General features: G+C 41.7%; 1 protein-coding gene across 1 annotated transcript in view; it reads right to left on the reverse strand.

The window, feature by feature from the left end:
• Positions 1 to 35: 35 nt before the first annotated feature.
• The window catches only part of LOC124126811 (centrosomal protein of 290 kDa-like), a 76,771-nt gene continuing 57,021 nt past the window's right edge, over positions 36 to 19,785 (reverse strand). The window contains exons 46-57 of the mRNA XM_048383635.1: positions 14,988 to 15,132; positions 12,230 to 12,355; positions 11,771 to 11,914; positions 11,186 to 11,296; positions 8,101 to 8,265; positions 7,463 to 7,585; positions 5,987 to 6,208; positions 5,251 to 5,343; positions 4,538 to 4,620; positions 3,300 to 3,387; positions 2,540 to 2,665; positions 36 to 888 (exon numbers count right to left, since the gene is read on the reverse strand). Of these exons, the coding sequence (XP_048239592.1) occupies positions 727 to 888; positions 2,540 to 2,665; positions 3,300 to 3,387; positions 4,538 to 4,620; positions 5,251 to 5,343; positions 5,987 to 6,208; positions 7,463 to 7,585; positions 8,101 to 8,265; positions 11,186 to 11,296; positions 11,771 to 11,914; positions 12,230 to 12,355; positions 14,988 to 15,132 (1,588 nt within the window). The 3' untranslated portion in view covers positions 36 to 726. The remainder of the gene's footprint in view (positions 889 to 2,539; positions 2,666 to 3,299; positions 3,388 to 4,537; positions 4,621 to 5,250; positions 5,344 to 5,986; positions 6,209 to 7,462; positions 7,586 to 8,100; positions 8,266 to 11,185; positions 11,297 to 11,770; positions 11,915 to 12,229; positions 12,356 to 14,987; positions 15,133 to 19,785) is intronic.

Below are 19,785 nucleotides of genomic sequence, written 5' to 3' on the forward strand. Positions count from 1 at the left end.
AAACAACAAACAAACAAAACAAGGAACAGACACTGTACAGTTCATATATATTTAATACAAAAATAGGTCAACAAATAAATAATGTAAATGTTTTCTACAATACAAGGACGGCAATATGACATCTTAACACAATATTCATGATATCACAGGCAGTTGACGAATGAAGTTGGATGGAGGCACATCACATGCTTGTCTGGATATCAAGCCAGTCGAGATGCTCACAACACTGATACACAGACACTCCTGTCACTAAGTGACACGTTGAACAGTCAGCCTGTTTTCTATTGGTTCACTTCAGTAAGGCTAGAAAAGAAGATATGACTGTCTTCAAACAACGCTGCAACAGTAAAAAAACAAAAGGTCTCATTTCTGCTTTCTGACACATGTAGCACTTCATTTTTTAGTCATCAGCTAAATATACAATAAATTTATGAGAACAGCTATACTTACAATAAAGTAATATCTATGTATGGACTTCCCTTTCTGAAATAACAGTGCCCTTATATTCCGCTCTGTTGATATCAATACAGATGTAAGATAACTATAAGAGAATCTCTTGACAAGACAACCTTGGAGGCACAGCTCCTGAAAAGGGGCACCTGTTGGCAGTGCTGACTAAGGTGGAGTTCCACTTATCAATAGGTAGCTAGTGACACTGTGTGCTGCTTCAAGCTTTCATTATAGTGAGGTATGTAGTTATTATGGAAGTGGCAGTAGGTCACAAGTCTATATGCCAGGCACTTTGACAGAGATTCCAAACTGAGTAGATATTTGTTGCAACTTTTCTTCATATAGCACATTTTTCTGGACGGCTTGTTTATAGTTGTACTTCAGATCTTCAACCTCTTCAAAGAACTCCGGACCAAAGCTTTCAAGTTCTTTCTTCAACTGAAAATAACATTAAATATACAATAACAACGTAGATGAGGTGAGGTGAGGTGAGGTGAGGTGAGGTGAGGTGAGGTGAGGTGAAATGGGGTTTAATGTCGTGTCCAAGATTATTGCATTTATATTGCATTTTGCGTGTGTGTGTGTTGTGGTAGCCAACTGAGATACAATGCCGCAGTTTAACATGAATACCCCACTCAGACACAGTATACTGACTCGAGCTGACCAGTCCTTTTAGCTTGATAAAGCCGAGCACCAGACAGGGTAACAAGTAGCATCTTTTAACGTTTTTGGTATGACGCTCTGGGGATCGATCCCCTGACCTTCCGCACTCCGGGCAGACACTCTACCCCGACTCTGAGTTTTGAGTTCCCTCAGCATTGCTACTAGCTCTCAGCTGTGTTCTGGTGGGTTTAGTCTCGTCACACTATCAGTTACTGGTTTGAACCCAACAGTTTGAGAGTTGTAATGCTGAATGCAACAGGAACAAACTTACTCACAGCATAGCAGCATAATAGAAGCACTCGCTCTTTCAACATCCAGTCTCATAGCTGTGTAATACCAACACTCACCCTATCGACCTTCAGTCTATATAACAACCTCATACCAACACTCACTCATCTACCTCCAGTCTGTAGTACAACCTCATACCAACACTCACCCTATCGACCTTCAGTCTATATAACATCCTCATACCAACACTCACCCTATCGACCTCCAGTCTGTATAACAACCTCATACCAACACTCACCCTATCGACCTCCAGTCTGTATAACAACCTCATACCAACACTCACCCTATCAACCTCCAGTCTGTATAACAACCTCATACCAACACTCACCCTATCGACCTTCAGTCTCTATAACAACCTCATACCAACACTCACCCTATCAACCTCCAGTCTGTATAACAACCTCATACCAACACTCACCCTATCGACCTCCAGTCTGTATAAGAACCTCATACCAACACTCACCCTATCGACCTCCAGTCTATATAACATCCTCATACCAACACTCACCCTATCGACCTCCAGTCTATATAACAACCTCATACCAACACTCACCCTATCGACCTCCAGTCTATATAACAACCTCATACCAACACTCACCCTATCCACCTCCAGTCTATATAACAACCTCATACCAACACTCACCCTATCGACCTCCAGTCTATATAACATCCTCATACCAACACTCACCCTATCGACCTCCAGTCTATATAACAACCTCATACCAACACAAACCCTATCGACCTCCAGTCTATATAACAACCTCATACCAACACTCACCCTATCCACCTCCAGTCTATATAACATCCTCATACCAACACTCACCCTATCCACCTCCAGTCTATATAACAACCTCATACCAACACTCACCCTATCGACCTCCAGTCTATATAACAACCTCATACCAACACTCACCCTATCCACCTCCAGTCTGTATAACAACCTCATACCAACACTCACCCTATCGACCTCCAGTCTATATAACAACCTCATACCAACACTCACCCTATCGACCTCCAGTCTATATAACAACCTCATACCAACACTCACCCTATCCACCTCCAGTCTATATAACAACCTCATACCAACACTCACCCTATCGACCTCCAGTCTATATAACATCCTCATACCAACACTCACCCTATCGACCTCCAGGCGCAACTTGTCCCGTTCCAGCCTGACAGACTTGAGATCCATCGTCACTTCCACATTCTCCCGTAGAACACGATCGTAGTTACCAGCCTTCGTCAGGATGTCGTCATCAAGCTATCAAGAAAGGACACACAGTTTCACTAAGCTACAGTTGAGGCTCATTGAGCTCCACCTATCTAGAAAATATGGCTAACTTGGCAACCTGGGTTGGTCACAGCTGAGACCTTTATTCATAATAATTTGACTTGGAGAGATAGAAAATTGTTTAATTTTTCAATGAAAAGAACTAAATCAAATCCACAGGACTTCTCATCGTTAATTAGACCAGGGGCCACTTGCACAAAGCGAAATTAGCGCTACAATGATCGTAACTCCCATACTCTAATATAGACTTAGGATAGTTGTAGCACTAAGATCGCTTTGTGCAAGTGGGCCCAGGTGATTCAGTGGTCCAAGTGAAAGTGAATGAGGATTGTAGCAATATCACATCAGTAATGGGCTTCACACATTGTATCCGTGGGGGGAATCGAACCCAGGCCTTTAACGTGACGATTGACACATTAACCACAAGGCTGCCCCACTGCTGCCTGATTTAAGTAATGAAAGAGTTGCTATCGACAGACTTTACTGTACCCTGACTAACGTGGTTCTAGAGAACCAGAGTGGCCAGTACATCACACTGCTAGTACAAGGCAAGCATCTTATGGTACACTAGTCTGATGTGGCTGGGATGTTCGTCAGTGTTTACCTGTGTGGAGCTGCCGCCAGCAGGTCGTCTACGTCGCACCTCACTCAGCAGCTCTTTCTTCTGCTCCTCCAGTTGATCGATGGTCAACCTGATGGACATGAAACACTTGTAGTAGTTTTCTGCTCTCTGTCTAGGTATGATAGTCTAAATATCTGTACAAAGGATTACTGTCACTTTACCTCATTGCAAACCAAATTTTAAATCACATTCCCCTTTGACAAATATGGGCATACATTAAAGGGAAACCGAGACATGAAATCCCCCCAGATTTGATCAGAGTAGATCATTCCAAGTATCCATCCCTTCATAACACAAATATCTGTGTGACAAAGGTCATGCAGCGTAAGCCGATGGATATGGTTCAGTGTTCAACATCAGGGACCAGTTGGCATTCTCAGAGGCCCATCTTCAGCCCCAAGTCTAGTTCAACCTCTCAAATTGGAAATAGAAATTTCCGTAATTATGGCTTGTGCTTCATGCTCACAACATGACCATTAAAGAGGAATATAAGATATATATACACGTGAGAAATCACAAAGAACAATGGAGAACAAAGCGTGGTTTATTTCACGATAAAACATTGTTCTATCATGATGTCATTTCTGGAGATTCGAATATGTGCTTACAACTTGATGACGTCATATTTTGAACGTTAATTTTGAGAGGGGAGTGTCTAGTAAATTGTTCCCAAAAGATATAGCTGGGCTACACAGATAAACGCAATGGCCGAATGATCAGGTTTTAGGTGAAAAGGTACAGATAATCGACGTGAGGATTGTGAGAATATGCGGGAAATACCAAACTTAACCTACCTGTTTGTAAAATGGAATTGTCTGATTTTATTCATTTTTAAGATTTGGGAAAATGTTTTTAAAGCTTTTACACTTTATCAACATCCTTAAAGAGGCTGTACATGATGTTGATATCTCATACAAGAAGTAAACGACTCGTGGTCGTTGTTATTGTACGATAAACAACTCCTACTTATCAATTATTTCTTAACTGGAGTTGGAAACCTGCTTTTTTTACATCACTGAATACAATGCTAAAGTACCTCTACGTTTAAGTGCATAAGAACTTTTAACAATAGAAATTTTAAAACAATCCATGCTTTATTCACAATTTGCCTGCCAGGGAAACCTAATTTGGAATCCAGGATGAATCTCTGACAGTTTCCTTTCATAGATAAAAAACTAATCTTCCCACTAGCTGTGCCCATTGTCTCTGTGTGTACTGACCTGGCCTGCTGGTACTCCCTCATCAGGTTGGCATCACTAGTGTGAGCCTGGCTGCCGGCCGGGAATCTCTCCAGCACCATGATCTACAGAAGTAGGAGTGAGTGAGTGAGTGAGTGAGTGAGTGAGTGAGTTGGGTTAACGCCACTTTTAACAGTTTTCCAGTTATATCACGGCATGGGAGTAAAGCCCGAAGTGATGCAGGTCTTGGACATTTACCACTTTGGTGAAACCCACAAGCAAGGGTATGGTGCTGACAAACCTAGAAACATAATCGGGCTAACTGGGATTCGAACCAACAATCATAGGTTTCTGGCGTGCCCAAGGGACGCAACTCTGCACAGTGAATCGCCTGGGCCACCCGTGCCACCCGTGCCCCCTACAGAAGTAGGAACAACAGTCAACAACTACAGTCAGCATACAGATGTAATGTTTCTACTTACAAAACACACTGTGGCTGATGATTGGTCACAGCATGAGTTGTTTCTACAACAGTTAACTTGTTAGGACAAACGTCTTTTGATTACCATTACAGGATTACTTCAGATATAGGTTGGCTGTGACAATTCATAGTGTAAAACCAATGCGTTTCTGTCCTCATGAGACAGCAAGGCCATACTGTGAACTACACATTGTGCCTGGCAGTCCCATCCTGCTGTAGACGGTGGCTGACACTAACATGCCTGTGTGAGTGTGGCTCCTGTTCTGTAGCTCACCTTCTTCTGCAGGTCGTCCTGGCGCCTGATCAGCTCCTGCTCCCTCTCGGCGGCATCCTTCAGCAGCTTCTTCGTGTCTGACACTATCTTGTTCTGAATTGGAATAAAACAGATACATTTGCAAAGATGAAAAGGAGTGAGAAGTGATGGTTACAACACTCGCTACAAATCATGCTGTAAGTGCAGGTAATAATAAAACTGCAATCTCTATTTCCGACACATCCCTCTTATCCTCACCCATTCTCCCCACCATCCATCTTCTTCCTGGCACTTCCCCATCTCTCTCCTCCCCACTCCTCCCTGCCTGACATCCATATTCTACCCCCACAAACAACCTCCCCCACTCCCTCCTGATCTCACCTCAGCTCTTCTCCACATCCCTTCCACACACCAAACTCTCTAATCTGCATCAACCCTCTTCTCCCCACCCCTTACTCCCATCATCCCTATTCTCCACCCATTCCTCCCCAAACCCTTTTCTCCCCACCCCTTAATCCCTCCAAACTTCTGGCCAGCCCTTCCTCCCGCCACCCCCTCTTCTCCCCACCATTCCTCCCACAAACCTCTTCTCCCCACCATTCCTCTTCTCCCCACCATATCTCCAACAACCCTTTTCTCCCCACCCCTTAATCCCTCCAACCTTCTCCCCAGCCCTTCCTCCCACCACCTTTCTACTGCCACCCCTCTTCTCCCCACCATTCCTCTCACAACCCTCTTCTCCCCACCCACAACGCACCTTCTTCTCCAGATCCTGCTCTAGCCCCTTGATCTTCTCCTCATACATGCGTGTGACGACGGCCGACTTCCAGCCCTTGGTGTCGCTGGACATGGCGTTGGGGCGCTTGGCCTCCTCGATCTCCAGCTTGGTGCGAGTGTCGGTCAGTTCCTTGTGGTGGTGGTCAGACTGCAGCTCCGTTGACCGCAGCTGTACGCGCAGCTTCTCTGACGTCTCCTTCTCCTACAACAAGCACAAGAAGCATGAGTTCCACACCATCAACTCTCCATATTACTGGGATCATTCACTCCATCTTAACTATATTCTAGTTTAGGAATGACAAGGGTGGTGGTTATAAGATACTTGAAACCTATGTTTAAACCAAGACTAGAGTGGGCCCTTTCAGGGCCCTATCTAGGATTCCAAACAAAGTAGAAATGGCAGGCAAATTGTTCAAAACTGTAACATTGTTCAAAACTGTGATTTTCTAATTTTCCTAATTTCTGAGGATTTTAACATTGAAAACTCTGTTTCCTTCTTAATCCTGTTATGCAAGAAATACAAGTCACTTCGATCAAACATGACATTAGTGAACAACTGCGTTAACATGACATGTGCTGCAGACTTGGGGTTGAATATCAGCCTCTCAGCAGGTCTATACATCCCTGACTTTGTCAGCAGAGTGCCTTAATCGAGTACTCCTCTCACCATGAGTACGACATAGGCTTTGTGTGGCAAGAGAATACCATGTTGACATATTTCAGCCATGCTATGTTTGGTCTTCCAGCCTTTTGGCAAGACTTGATGAATATCCTAAATACATCAATTAGGGTGTTTGTCTTTCCTTATTGTGCTCACTGCAACCATATGAGACATGGTATATATTCCCCATTCAAAATGTGGAGTGCTACTGCAGTGACCGTCGGCTATGGTTTGTTTGTATGTAGCTCCAGTTCCTGACAATGTCTTCTATGGCCAACTAGACTCAACATACACTGTGCAGCTACTGTAGTGACCGTCGGCTATGGTATGTTTGTATGTAGCTCCAGTTCCTGACAATGTCTTCTATGGCCAACTAGACTCAACATACACTGTGCAGCTACTGTAGTGACCGTCGGCTATGGTATATTTGCATGTAGCTCCAGTTCCTGACAATGTCTTCTATGGCCAACTAGACTCAACATACACTGTGCAGCTACTGTAGTGACCGTCGGCTATGGTATATTTGTATGTAGCTCCAGTTCCTGACAATGTCTTCTATGGCCAACTAGACTCAACATACACTGTGCAGCTACTGTAGTGACCGTCGGCTATGGTATATTTGCATGTAGCTCCAGTTCCTGACAATGTCTTCTATGGCCAACTAGACTCAACATACACTGTGCAGCTACTGTAGTGACCGTCGGCTATGGTATATTTGCATGTAGCTCCAGTTCCTGACAATGTCTTCTATGGCCAACTAGACTCAACACACACTGTGCAGCTACTGCAGCTCACCTTCATCAACTCCTTCCTCATCTTCTCATAGTCATTCATCAGCCTGGCTGTGCCCTTCTGCTGGGTGGTGTACCGGTCACTCAGCGTGGCTCCCATTGTCTCACGCAGCTCGTCCAGTTGTTTCTGTAGGGAATTCATCACACAGGTTTTAAGCCACAATGCTTCATGAATAGTTTGATACGCATATCTTAGAAGTTGAAGGATGACAAAGTGAACAAAACTTTATGGATAACAACTTCTTTTTTATACTGTTATACCAAAATGTCGCTATTACAGTTGAACTTTTAGAAGTTGTTATCCATAAACTGTTGTCTACTTTATAATCTTCATATAACTTGAAACACAAAAGGTAATTCACGGTATGTTTCTTAAAGTCACCATTATTAAGGAAATATATTCCTTTCATTCAGACAATTCTTGCATCAGAGAAAAACAAATCTCCCCAAGTTTATATTTACAACAGCTTTAAGGTATAAAAAGGTAGTAATTTTGACCCAATACAGCAAACAGCTGGCAAATTGCATGCACTAAATGCTCTCTTACCAAAACTTTAATTCCCTCAAAACATGAAATGCATACAGACTTTGCGCCACTATTGACTGCCAATCAGCTGTATTCAACACAATCATGTCCTTCACCTTGAGTGCCTCGTTCTCCAGTTTAAACATGGCCGCCTGGTCCGTGGCACTGTAGCCTGGAGCCCTCTTCAGCTGCTCATTCTCCATCTGGAGTCTCTCAACAACCCTCTTCAGCAGCGCGATCGTCTTTTCAAGTTCTCGCGAACTCTTGCCACTCTCACCAATCTATAATAACATTACCATAACCAAGTTTACACCCTAACATCAACATAACCAACTTTATACCCGAACATCACCATAACCAACTTTACACCCGAACATCAACATAACCAACTTTACACCCGAACATCACCATAACCAAATTTACACCCGAACATCACCATAACCAACTTTACACCTGAACATCAACATAACCAACTTTACACCCAAACATCAACATAACCAACTTTACACCCAAACATCAACATAACCAACTTTACACCCTAACATCACCCTAACCAACTTTACACCCAAACATCAACATAACCAACTTGACACCCGAACATCACCATAACCAAGTTTATACCCTCACATCAACATAACCAACTTGACACCCGAACATCACCATAACCAACTTTACACCCAAACATCAACATAACCAACTTTACACCCAAACATCAATATAACCAACTTTACACCCAAACATCAACATAACCATCTTTACACCCTAACATCACCATAACCAAGTTTATACCCTCACATCAACATAACCAACTTTACACCGAAACATCAACATAACCAACTTTACACCTGAACATCAACATAACCAGCTTTACACCCAAACATCAACATAACCAACTTTACACCCGAACATCAACATAACCAACTTTACACCCAAACATCAACATAACCAACTTTACACCCGAACATCAACATAACCAACTTTACACCTAAACATCACCATAACCAACTTTACACCTGAACATCAACATAACCAAGTTTACGGCCAAACATCAACATAACCAAGTTTACACCCGAACATCAACATAACCAACTTTACACCCGAACATCACCATAACCAACTTTACACCTGAACATCAACATAACCAAGTTTACGGCCAAACATCAACATAACCAAGTTTACACCCGAACATCAACATAACCAACTTTACACCCGAACATCACCATAACCAACTTTACACCCCAACATCACCATAAGTTATGGTGATGTTTGGGTGTAAAGTTGGTTATGGTGATGTTCGGGTGTAAAGTTGGTTATGTTGATGTTCAGGTGTAAAGTTGGTTATGATAACCAACTTTACACCTGAACATCAAAATAACCAACTTTACACCCAAACATCAACATAACCAACTTTACACCCAAACATCAACATAACCAACTTTACATCCTAACATCACCATAACCAACTTTACACCCAAACATCAACATAACCAACTTGACACCCAAACATCACCATAACCAAGTTTATACCCTCACATCAACATAACCAACTTGACACCCGAACATCACCGTAACCAACTTTACACCTGAACATCAACATAACCAACTTTACACCCGAACGTCAACATAACCAACTTTACACCCAAACATCAACATAACCAACTTTACACCCTAACATCACCATAACCAAGTTTATACCCTCACATCAACATAACCAACTTGACACCCGAACATCACCATAACCAAGTTTATACCCTCACATCAACATAACCAACTTGACACCCGAACATCACCATAACCAAGTTTATACCCTCACATCAACATAACCAACTTTACACCCTAACATCACCCTAACCAACTTTACACCCAAACATCAACATAACCAACTTGACACCCGAACATCACCATAACCAAGTTTATACCCTCACATCAACATAACCAACTTGACACCCGAACATCACCATAACCAACTTTACACCCAAACATCAACATAACCAACTTTACACCCAAACATCAATATAACCAACTTTACACCCAAACATCAACATAACCATCTTTACACCCTAACATCACCATAACCAAGTTTATACCCTCACATCAACATAACCAACTTTACACCGAAACATCAACATAACCAACTTTACACCTGAACATCAACATAACCAGCTTTACACCCAAACATCAACATAACCAACTTTACACCCGAACATCAACATAACCAACTTTACACCCAAACATCAACATAACCAACTTTACACCCGAACATCAACATAACCAACTTTACACCTAAACATCACCATAACCAACTTTACACCTGAACATCAACATAACCAAGTTTACGGCCAAACATCAACATAACCAAGTTTACACCCGAACATCAACATAACCAACTTTACACCCGAACATCACCATAACCAACTTTACACCTGAACATCAACATAACCAAGTTTACGGCCAAACATCAACATAACCAAGTTTACACCCGAACATCAACATAACCAACTTTACACCCGAACATCACCATAACCAACTTTACACCCCAACATCACCATAACCAACTTTACATCCTAACATCACCATAACCAACTTTACACCCAAACATCAACATAACCAACTTGACACCCAAACATCACCATAACCAAGTTTATACCCTCACATCAACATAACCAACTTGACACCCGAACATCACCGTAACCAACTTTACACCTGAACATCAACATAACCAACTTTACACCCGAACGTCAACATAACCAACTTTACACCCAAACATCAACATAACCAACTTTACACCCTAACATCACCATAACCAAGTTTATACCCTCACATCAACATAACCAACTTGACACCCGAACATCACCATAACCAAGTTTATACCCTCACATCAACATAACCAACTTGACACCCGAACATCACCATAACCAAGTTTATACCCTCACATCAACATAACCAACTTGACACGCGAACGTCAACACAACCAAATTTACACCCAAACATCAACATAACCAACTTTACACCCAAACATCAACATAACCAACTTTACACCCTAACATCACCATAACCAAGTTTATACCCTCACATCAACATAACCAACTTTACACCCGAACGTCAACATAACCAAGTTTACACCCGAACGTCAACAGAACCAACTCGACACCCTTAAGTGGTTTCAGAGTTCCCCCTGGAACTCAACATCCTAAGCCTCACCCTCCTGATGCTGGTGTTGGAGGACCCAAGGGACCTGGCCGTGTCCCCACTCAGCTGGGCATTCTCCATCTTCAGGGCATCTGCGTACCGCTGCAGGTCCTTGATACGGTCCTGGGGAAAACCACACAGTAGGGATTCAAAACAAACGTGTAAAATCTAGATATCTTTTATATTTGTATACTTATTGTCCATAACTCTTTAAAGCGTTTAGATGTAGTAATGCAGGATAAGTTAAAACTCTAATAAAATCTGGATATTTTTTATATTTGTATACTTATCCTGCATTACTTTGTGCATTAAGAGTACTGGTACTGCAGGAAAAGTTAAAAAATTATAAATTTACAATGGAGGATTTTTAAAAACGACAATGACAATGTAGATCTCACTGACAGCGGAGCACGTGATTATTGTTTAACACTGCAGTCAGCAATACTATTGTGAAATGGAAAACTGTAAATAATCAAGTGGCTGGGGCCATGGGTTGCATATCATAATCATCCGATCCCTATTTTTGTGAAAACATTTACGACAAGAAATTCTGAAGGAATCCCCATGGCGGACGTGGACAAAGCCATAGCAAACTACCTTCATCCTGGGCAGGTCTTTCCGGGCCTGCTCTGCTTCAAAGCGGAGCTCGATGTTCTCCTCCGACAGCTTCAGGACCTGGCGCTGCAGATCCTGGTTCTTCTCAAACAACTTCTGGTACTCGATGGTCGTCACACCGCCACTCTGGAGACAGAGACACAGACTTCTAACAGAGATGATTGGTGTTTCCACAACCATAGGTTCTTCACTTAACTTTGTTGCATTAAGTTGCTTAGAGTAATACTACAGCAAAACGAAAGTGTAGGGTACCAGAGGGTTTTGAATTTTTTCGTCAAGAACAAAATTAGAATTATATTTTATACATTTGCACATTTTATCAACTTGGATGTTTTCGTCCAACCAGACTACACAAAGATACTGTCTTAACCACCAATGCATGAAGAATCCAGCCTTAACAGTTAACCACATATCTTATGTTTTCCCCGAGGCTGTACATACCGTGGAGCAATGTGCCAGGGCTCTCTCCAGCTGGTCCACCTGCTCACTGAGCTGTTGGTTGCGGAGCTGGGTCTCCTTGTAGGATGTGTCCCGGTCCATCACCAGCTGGCGCCGGAGGTTGGCCACCTGGTGGACAGATACAACAACAATTAACATCTAGGGGCCACCTGGTGGACAGATACAACATTCACCATCTAGCGGTCACCTGGTAGACAGATTCAATAACATTCAACATCTAGAGGCCACCTGGTGGACAGATACAACATTCACCATCTAGCGGCCACCTGGTAGACAGATTCAATAACATTCAACATCTAGAGGCCACCTGGTGGACAGATACAACATTCACCATCTAGCGGCCACCTGGTAGACAGATACAACAACATTCAACATCTAGAGGCCACCTGGTGGACAGATACAACAACAATTAACATCTAGAGGCCACCTGGTGGACAGATACAACATTCACCATCTAGCGGTCACCTGGTAGACAGATTCAATAACATTCAACATCTAGAGGCCACCTGGTGGACAGATACAACATTCACCATCTAGCGGTCACCTGGTAGACAGATACAACAACATTCAACATCTAGAGGCCACCTGGTGGACAGATACAACAACAATTAACATCTAGCGGCCACCTGGTGGACAGATACAACATTCACCATCTAGCGGTCACCTGGTAGACAGATTCAATAACATTCAACATCTAGAGGCCACCTGGTGGACAGATACAACATTCACCATCTAGCGGTCACCTGGTAGACAGATTCAATAACATTCAACATCTAGAGGCCACCTGGTGGACAGATACAACATTCACCATCTAGCAGCCACCTGGTAGACAGATTCAATAACATTCAACATCTAGAGGCCACCTGGTGGACAGATACAACATTCACCATCTAGCGGCCACCTGGTAGACAGATTCAATAACATTCAACATCTAGCAGCCACCTGGTAGACAGATACAACAACATTCAACATCTAGCAGCCACCTGGTAGACAGATTCAATAACATTCAACATCTAGCAGCCACCTGGTAGACAGATACAACAACATTCAACATCTAGCGGCCACCTGGTAGACAGATTCAACATTCAACATCTAGCAGCCACCTGGTAGACAGATACAACATTCAACATCTAGCAGCCACCTGGTAGACAGATACAACATTCAACATCTAGCAGCCACCTGGTAGACAGATACAACAACATTCAACATCTAGCGGCCACCTTGTAGACAGATTCAACATTCAACATCTAGCAGCCACCTGGTAGACAGATACAACATTCAACATCTAGCAGCCACCTGGTAGACAGATACAACATTCAACATCTAGCAGCCACCTGGTAGACAGATACAACATTCAACATCTAGCGGCCACCTGGTAGACAGATTCAACATTCAACATCTAGCAGCCACCTGGTAGACAGATACAACATTCAACATCTAGCAGCCACCTGGTAGACAGATACAACATTCAACATCTAGCAGCCACCTGGTAGACAGATACAACATTCAACATCTAGCGGCCACCTGGTAGACAGATACAACATTCAACATCTAGCGGCCACCTGGTAGACAGATACAACCATATTCAACATCTAGCGGCCACCTGGTAGACAGATTCAACAACATTCAACATCTAGCGGCCACCTGGTAGACAGATTCAACAATTAACATCTAGCAGTCACCTGGTGGACAGATTCAACAACATTCAATATCTAGCAGCCACCTGGTAGACAGATTCAACAATTAACATCTAGCAGCCACCTGGTAGACAGATTCAACAATTAACATCTAGCAGTCACCTGGTGGACAGATACAACAACATTCAACATCTAATGGCCACCTGGACAGATGCAACAACATTCAACATCTAGCGGCCACCTGGTAGACAGATTCAACAATTAACATCTAGCAGTCACCTGGTGGACAGATTCAACAACATTCAATATCTAGCAGCCACCTGGTAGACAGATTCAACAATTAACATCTAGCAGCCACCTGGTAGACAGATTCAACAATTAACATCTAGCAGTCACCTGGTGGACAGATACAACAACATTCAACATCTAATGGCCACCTGGACAGATGCAACAACATTCAACATCTAGCGGCCACCTGGTAGACAGATTCAACAATTAACATCTAGCAGTCACCTGGTGGACAGATTCAACAACATTCAATATCTAGCAGCCACCTGGTAGACAGATTCAACAATTAACATCTAGCAGTCACCTGGTAGACAGATTCAACAATTAACATCTAGCAGTCACCTGGTGGACAGATTCAACAACATTCAATATCTAGCAGCCACCTGGTAGACAGATTCAACAATTAACATCTAGCAGTCACCTGGTAGACAGATTCAACAATTAACATCTAGCAGTCACCTGGTGGACAGATGCAACAACATTCAACATCTAGCGGCCACCTGGTAGACAGATTCAACAATTAACATCTAGCAGTCACCTGGTGGACAGATTCAACAACATTCAATATCTAGCAGCCACCTGGTGGACAGATTCAACAACATTCAATATCTAGCAGCCACCTGGTGGACAGATTCAACAACATTCAATATCTAGCAGCCAACTAGGGGCAGATTCAAAAACATATGGAGCACAATGTTCATTGACCTGTGGAAGGAGGTAATTTTTACAGGTCCATTAAACAATATTTTGCACTGTGATATAACACATTCTCCCAACACGTTCACATTATTACTTATAAGTGTTACAAGAGTTACCTCCTCCTGCAGCATGTAGTTCTTGTTCTTCAACTCCTCTGTGTCATGTCCGGCCTTGCCAGGGGGCGCTGCACTCACATGTGACACGGTGGTGCGGGCGATGGCGCGGGACCTGGCCTCTATGCTCTCCTTCTCACGGTTAGCTCTGTGGGGACAGAAACAGTGAGTGAGTGGACAACCTATTAGATCTAATCTACTCATACAGACTGCAGTCAGGGCTGAAACTGTTGTCATAGAACCCGGAGTTGTGGGTTGTTAGCCATTTGTGACAAACTCGTGTTATTTCGGGACAAGCCCAATAGCAACTTGTGCCCTTTTCGTAGCTATTGTTGCGACTGGGTTCCGTCTAAGAGCAAACAGGCATAGTTAAAAGAATTGTCATCTTGTTGCGTAATGATTCACGTATATTTCCCCCATATACTATATATATTCCAGATGCTATTTAAAACACATCAGGACTTGCGGTAGTTATACAGCATGATTATACACAGTTAACTGTATCTTGGGCATACTTTCAGATGCAAGACATGTGTAAAATCCAAAAATATTCCTGAGGGATTCTTTGCCCCCCTACTTGTAGTCATACACACATTCTGACTGGTTTGTCATACTTTCGCACATAACTGTCATCGATAGGGGGACGACTGTTCTTGCAGGTCACGGAAAGGGGCGAATTTTGACGAATGGGTTGTTAGCGTAACATCATTCATGTTTGGGGCAAATGACCTTCACAAAAAGGGGGTCAGTTTAACAGTTGAACATCTCCACCATTAGTTTTATCGTTTAACGCCGCACTCAGCAATATTTCAATGTATTGTATGACCAAGGTATGTAATTTATTGAGTCTGGGCCAGACAATCCAGTGATTTAACTCATGAGCATTGATCACACAATTGATGACATGCATCAACCAAGTCACCGAGCCTGACCATCCGATCCTGTTAGTCGTCTAGTATACTATGACATGAATGACACCACAATACCTCTCTGGATTACGGATGACACTGAATGTTTCCATGACAACCAAATTACCTGGTCGGCAGAATGCAGACAAATATCAGCTATGTGAGGTTGTTCTCATAAATAGTAATCAAACTTAATCTAAAATGAATATGATACATGTCACAATGTCAAATGCAACAAGACAAAAAATAACAGGGAAAAGGGCAGAAATTTCTGGAGTGTCGGATTCCATTTAACACCAATTTTCAACCTCTCGCCCAATCATTTTTATAATTCAAATATTCTTACCACTGTATTACAGAAACAGAGCAGAGCTAACACCACGCACATGTCAGTCCATAACAGAACAGTCTCATCAATATTTCATTCCTAATCAGACTGTTACCTGCCTCTCAGAAATCAATACAATGTCTCAAGTTGCAAGAACCCAACAGATCAAACAGATACGCTGTGATGGAGCAAGTAGTAGCCCTGAAATGTCATTACAAACAATAGAACACCGTAAAACACATACAAGTTTTTTTCACAGTTGGTGCAATGTCTTTGATCCTGATGTGAGTGAAAAATCACTCACCACATAAATGATACACTGAAGTACTTGTAAGTGTCAATGATATTTCCTTCTGTTATAAACAATGCATACACACACAGAGCTGCCTATGTCATTGGACATATACCATAATCATATATATAACCTATACATCTATACACTGAAGTACTTGTAAGTGTCAATGATATCTCCTGTTTTAACTTACAATCTGACAATGCAGACACACACAGAGCTGCCTATGTCACAGGGTATTTACCATACACAATCAGCCCTGTCAATGTCTATCCACATACATACACACCAAGTTAGACGAGGGACTGTTAGGACAGCCAGCTCCATGTTCCCTGCAGACAGCAGACAGAGCTGTGTGTCGGAGTGTTGACACAGCAAGCACCTGTGTGTGTGTGACTGACAGCTATGTACAACCCACTGACATGTTTGGACATGTCAACCTTATACACTACAGTCAGTTTCAGAAAAGTCCCCTCAGGGCCAGCTTTTGTTGATCAGCACAACACTATTACAGATGGACTTTTTGTTACATATATAGACAAAGAACAGGATTTTAAGTATTATTAAATGGGTGTTTGTCTTGTGAAATTTCTGATTATAGAAAATCTATCTGCAAAACATGGTACCGTATTCGACGTAATAAGTGCCCCGCTCTAATAAGCACCCACAGCGATAATTGCTAATATATTGGCTAGTGAACAATCCCAATAAGCACCCCTTCCGACTGATCAATATACACAAGACTTATTAATTTGTGTATAATATGCACTCGTGTGTTATATGCACCCTTGATTAAGGGCAATTAAATTCTGGAAAACATATCTGTCCTGCTTAATACGCACAGACTTTTCTTTTGTATCATTTCAGGCTGTCAGCATAAACCACAATATTTACGATCCTTCAACTCTAATTTTGAGAGCGCCCTGGGCGCATATTACGTCGAATACGGTATATATTTAGACGTACGAGTCAAACTAAAATCAAAATAGTTTTTTGTGATAGCTGTAGTTGTCATGTGCTTCTCTCTGATTGGAAACATTATGTGCTTGAATTATTATGAAAACCATATTGCACATATTTCTGATTTCTAACATCTGTAATTCCTTTATAAAGACATTGAAATTTGAAACTAAAACATGTATCTATTCTGTCCTCATAATTGCAGTGGGAGCATGTTGTTACAATGTCTTCCTTCAGGTTTGTCATATGTCCCTCTGTTTAAGATGTTAATCCCTGCCCCCATCCTCCCCGTCACTAACAAGCCATCCTGACATTATTTCTCTTTCCCCAAATACTTACAAAGAATTCACTGTACATGCTCCTTCAATTATTCTCTGCCTGATGAAATAAACAGTCTACATATTGGCACTCAACATTCATGCCTCATGTGAAAAACATCCGTCAAAAGTAAATGTACACAGTGTGTTTTAACACAATAAACAAATACATATAATATGGTGCCTCACATTAGGCTTAAAAAAAAATAAAAGTATTGGTTCTCAGGCAATGGCTTTTGCAAATATAGTGCGGGCTGACAGTGTTTTTTTTTTTGGGGGGGGGGGGGGTGTTCAAACTAATATGTAACCAAATAAACAGTTGTGAACCATCAACCTGGGAAAGGGCCTCCCTACATAAATGTATTCCTTGATGAGTAAAATACTGGAATACAGCATTTGACTACCATTGGACAAATCCCATCAACTCACATGAACTCACCTTGAAACGATCATTAGTCATTAGAGATACAAAATCTTTGGTCTTCCTATCACTGTATTCAAATTTCTTTTCAGTAATGATATTGACCATGACATTAAGTATAGTTTAATCTAAATCAGTACAGGGAGAAAATATGTGAACAGCTGATAGCTATTTCTGGCTTATTTCACTTGACAAATACACATGTAATCTTAATCTCTGCATATGAAACATTAATTTTTCTAGCATACAGTTCACAAATACCATTGAATTTGTAAATAATCATGTCTTGTGATGTTTTATCATAAATATTATGTTTTCATTGACCAAATTTGCATCGGCAAAACAACAATACAAACTCTTATTGCTGCCATGACCATAACAAGAGATGTACAGTAAAGCAGTGCGCATGTAAAGGGAAGTAACTGCACACTATATTGGATCGCAATGTTTATAAGTATTGTGGCATTTCACTGCCAGGATCGTGTTTATTTAAGGATGTTTTTTTGTGTTAAAATATATTTAAAATGAAACATGAGGTGGACTTTATGATGATACGAGGAGTGCCGTAGAACCAAGACTATTAATTATTTAAAGCCTTAATAAAACATTTGTGACGAAAATCCAAAAATTGTAAATATATTGGAGAGTGATAAAGACTTTCTTAATTTGAAAGTTCCTACTTAATCAGCTCTGGAAAGTTCAATTAGGGTAAGATATATGTCAACACCCCATAAACATTCTATGAAACACCGCATCTGGCTACCATTACACACTTTCACAATTTAAAAAAGTAGTATTTTGTAGCACTGGTTGAATGCCTCACAGAACTACCGTATTCGATGTAATAAGCGCCCAGGGCGCTCTCAAAATTAGAAATAGGGGGGTTCTTATTAGAATATTATTTTGGTGAGAAAAAAAACAGAGTTGAAAGATAAATTTTGTGGTTTATGCTGACAGCCTGAAATGTAAATAAACAAGAGATACATTTTTCCAGAATTTAATTGCCCATAATTAACGGTGCATATAACACACAAATGCATATTATACGCGAATAAATAAGTGTTGTGTACATTGATCAATCGGAAGGGGAGCTAATAGGTATTGTTCACTAGCCAATACATTAGCAAATACCGCCGTGGGCGCTTATTAGAGCGGGGAGCTTATTACGTCGAATATGGTATATAAAAATGTCTTAAGGAACCATGTACTAGATAAGAGGAACAACTGCTTCTCTGTTAGTTCAATAAACTGACAAACCAGGTACCATAAAACCCATAATCCTCTTTCCCTCATTAATACGTGAACACAGCTTGTGATGTAACAGTGTATGCATGAACCAGTGAATACTGGATTTTCTGCTCCAATTGCTGATCATGTGACAATTGACAAAATGGCTACTGTCAGAGTTGAGCAATCTACATGCAATCCATGCAGACATGTCAACTTTAGGGAAAGATGCTCCTTCCTTTGTCACCGTTAAAGAGTTTGGCAGCGGAATTCAAGAGTTGAAGAGAGAGACTTGAAGATGAGGAGGACCTTCAACTGCCTGTGCAATAGGGCTGGGATGGGTAACTC

This window comes from Haliotis rufescens, unplaced genomic scaffold (assembly GCF_023055435.1).
Source record: "Haliotis rufescens isolate VD_foot unplaced genomic scaffold, xgHalRufe1.0.p SCAF_5, whole genome shotgun sequence".
Lineage (NCBI taxonomy): Eukaryota > Metazoa > Mollusca > Gastropoda > Lepetellida > Haliotidae > Haliotis > Haliotis rufescens.